At 44.1% G+C, this 1,760-nt stretch overlaps 1 protein-coding gene across 1 annotated transcript; it reads right to left on the bottom strand.

Annotated features, from left to right (window-relative positions):
- Positions 1–462: 462 nt before the first annotated feature.
- On the bottom strand, positions 463–906 carry LOC133711575 (uncharacterized). The gene has a single exon (XM_062137680.1). The coding sequence runs from the start codon at positions 904–906 to the stop codon at positions 463–465; it is 444 nt and encodes a 147-aa protein (XP_061993664.1).
- Between the last annotated feature and the right edge of the window lie 854 nt (positions 907–1,760).

The raw sequence follows: 1,760 nt of genomic DNA, 5'->3' as shown, positions 1-1,760 counted from the left end.
TAATGTCCATGGCCCAACCTTGAAACGGCCATGGCTTAACAATTTGATGGAGCACGTCGGCCGAAACTCTTTGAACAGGTGCATGAATTTGACATTTCTTGCAGCTCTTTGCGAATTCAATGCAATCCTTTAGAATTGTTGGCCAGTAGAAGCCGTGTCTTCAAATTAACCACCTCATTTTGATTCCGGCCTAGTGTGCACCACATATCCCCTCATGGACATCTCTCATGACTTCCAAAGTCTCTTGCCCCCTATACAAAGAAGGAGTAGATCATCGGAGCTTTTGCGGTATACTGCTTCTTTGTATATAACGAAATGTCCAGCCAAGTACCGAGTCTTCCGATCATGATTACCTTGAAGATTTTTGTGGAACTTGATGATGGGGAGTCTCCAATCATTTGGCTCGATGTCGATAACTTAAACATCCTTTGAGACTCCTCTTTCTTCTAAAGCTGGGAGGGTTCATTTGAAAATCTTGATGACTCGGGAGTTGTCTCCTTCGGAGATCCGTAACCCTGAAGCTAATTGGGCCATCTCATTGGCCTCCATGTTCTGTCCCTTTGGGAGTTGGGCGAAAGAGATTCTGTCGAACGTGTTGGCGAGCTGGTCAGCTAAAGCGTGATAAGATAAAAGTCCCCAACTTGTGCATTTGAACTCCTTATTCAACTGGTTGATGACAAGTAGAGAATCTCCGAACACCAGAACTCGTCGTGCCCCCATCTCTTGGAGAATCTCCGAGCCAACAATAAGAGCCTCATATTCTGCCTGATTGTTTGTGCATGTAAAGTCTAATTGGAAGGCAAACTGGAACTTTTGTCCTTCAGGTGTTTCAACGACAACACCAGCTCCTGCTGAAAACTCAGTACTGGACCCATTAAAATACATTGTCCAATGGTTGTTGGTCATAGACGCCACACGTATACCAACCCAATATCAACCTTCTCGGCTCCTTCTTACAGGACCCGCCCTGAAATCCGAAGTAGCCCTGCGGGGCCCACCTTAGAAGAAATTCTACTAAAAATTTGGCAGAACTTCCTCTAAAATGGACTACCCAAAACCTGTAGAAAAACATTTACACTTCTAAATCAATTCATCCTTATGCTCCGGGAGCCACCCTGCTCCCCAAATCAACATCATCCCAATTCACATAACACAAATCACCACTTAAATAACATTAATTCCTCAGGTGATCAGAGCAATTCTAAAAACAAGGGTAGTCAAGGAAAACCTAAAACAAAGAGAAAAACGCGGAAGCCATGCTGTTGACTATGCCTCAACTCCAGTGTACGCCCGACCTAAACTAATTTCGCCTGCAAACTGGGCATTTGAAACCGAAGGGCCCAGGGGAAAGTAATTGAAAAACACGTTAGAGTGAGTGGACCAAAAAAAACAAATAAATGAATAATTTTAAAGAAAAGAAGCTGTATTACTTTCCCACGAATTTAAATTCATAAAACTTCGATGCATGCAACGTTTGTAAAACGTATGTGTTTAAAACTCGGAGTCTCGTGAGAACATACCAGTCCCCGCTGGCTAAACGAATCGGACTAGCCCCGCTAGTCAAGTAACAAATAAAAGGATATAGGGAAGGGATGTCACCATACGGTAAAGGACCCCTAACCTCGACTGCCACCCACACATAGATTGTGTGAGGAGGAGACTAATAACCTCGACTACCACTCACGTGAGGAGGAGAAACCTCGACTGCCACTCACAAACACAAAGTAAGTGAGGAGGAGACCTAGTAATTGGACCCCTGT

The sequence above is a fragment of the Rosa rugosa genome, chromosome 5, assembly GCF_958449725.1.
Source record: "Rosa rugosa chromosome 5, drRosRugo1.1, whole genome shotgun sequence".
NCBI lineage: Eukaryota > Viridiplantae > Streptophyta > Magnoliopsida > Rosales > Rosaceae > Rosa > Rosa rugosa.
The sequence above is the reverse complement of the archived record's forward strand: the minus strand, read 5'-3'. Positions and strand labels throughout refer to the sequence as shown.

Coding starts and splice junctions, on each gene's coding strand:
- LOC133711575 (XM_062137680.1), bottom strand. CDS start 906: ATGACCAACAACCATTGGACAATGTATTTTAATGGGTCCAGTACTGAG.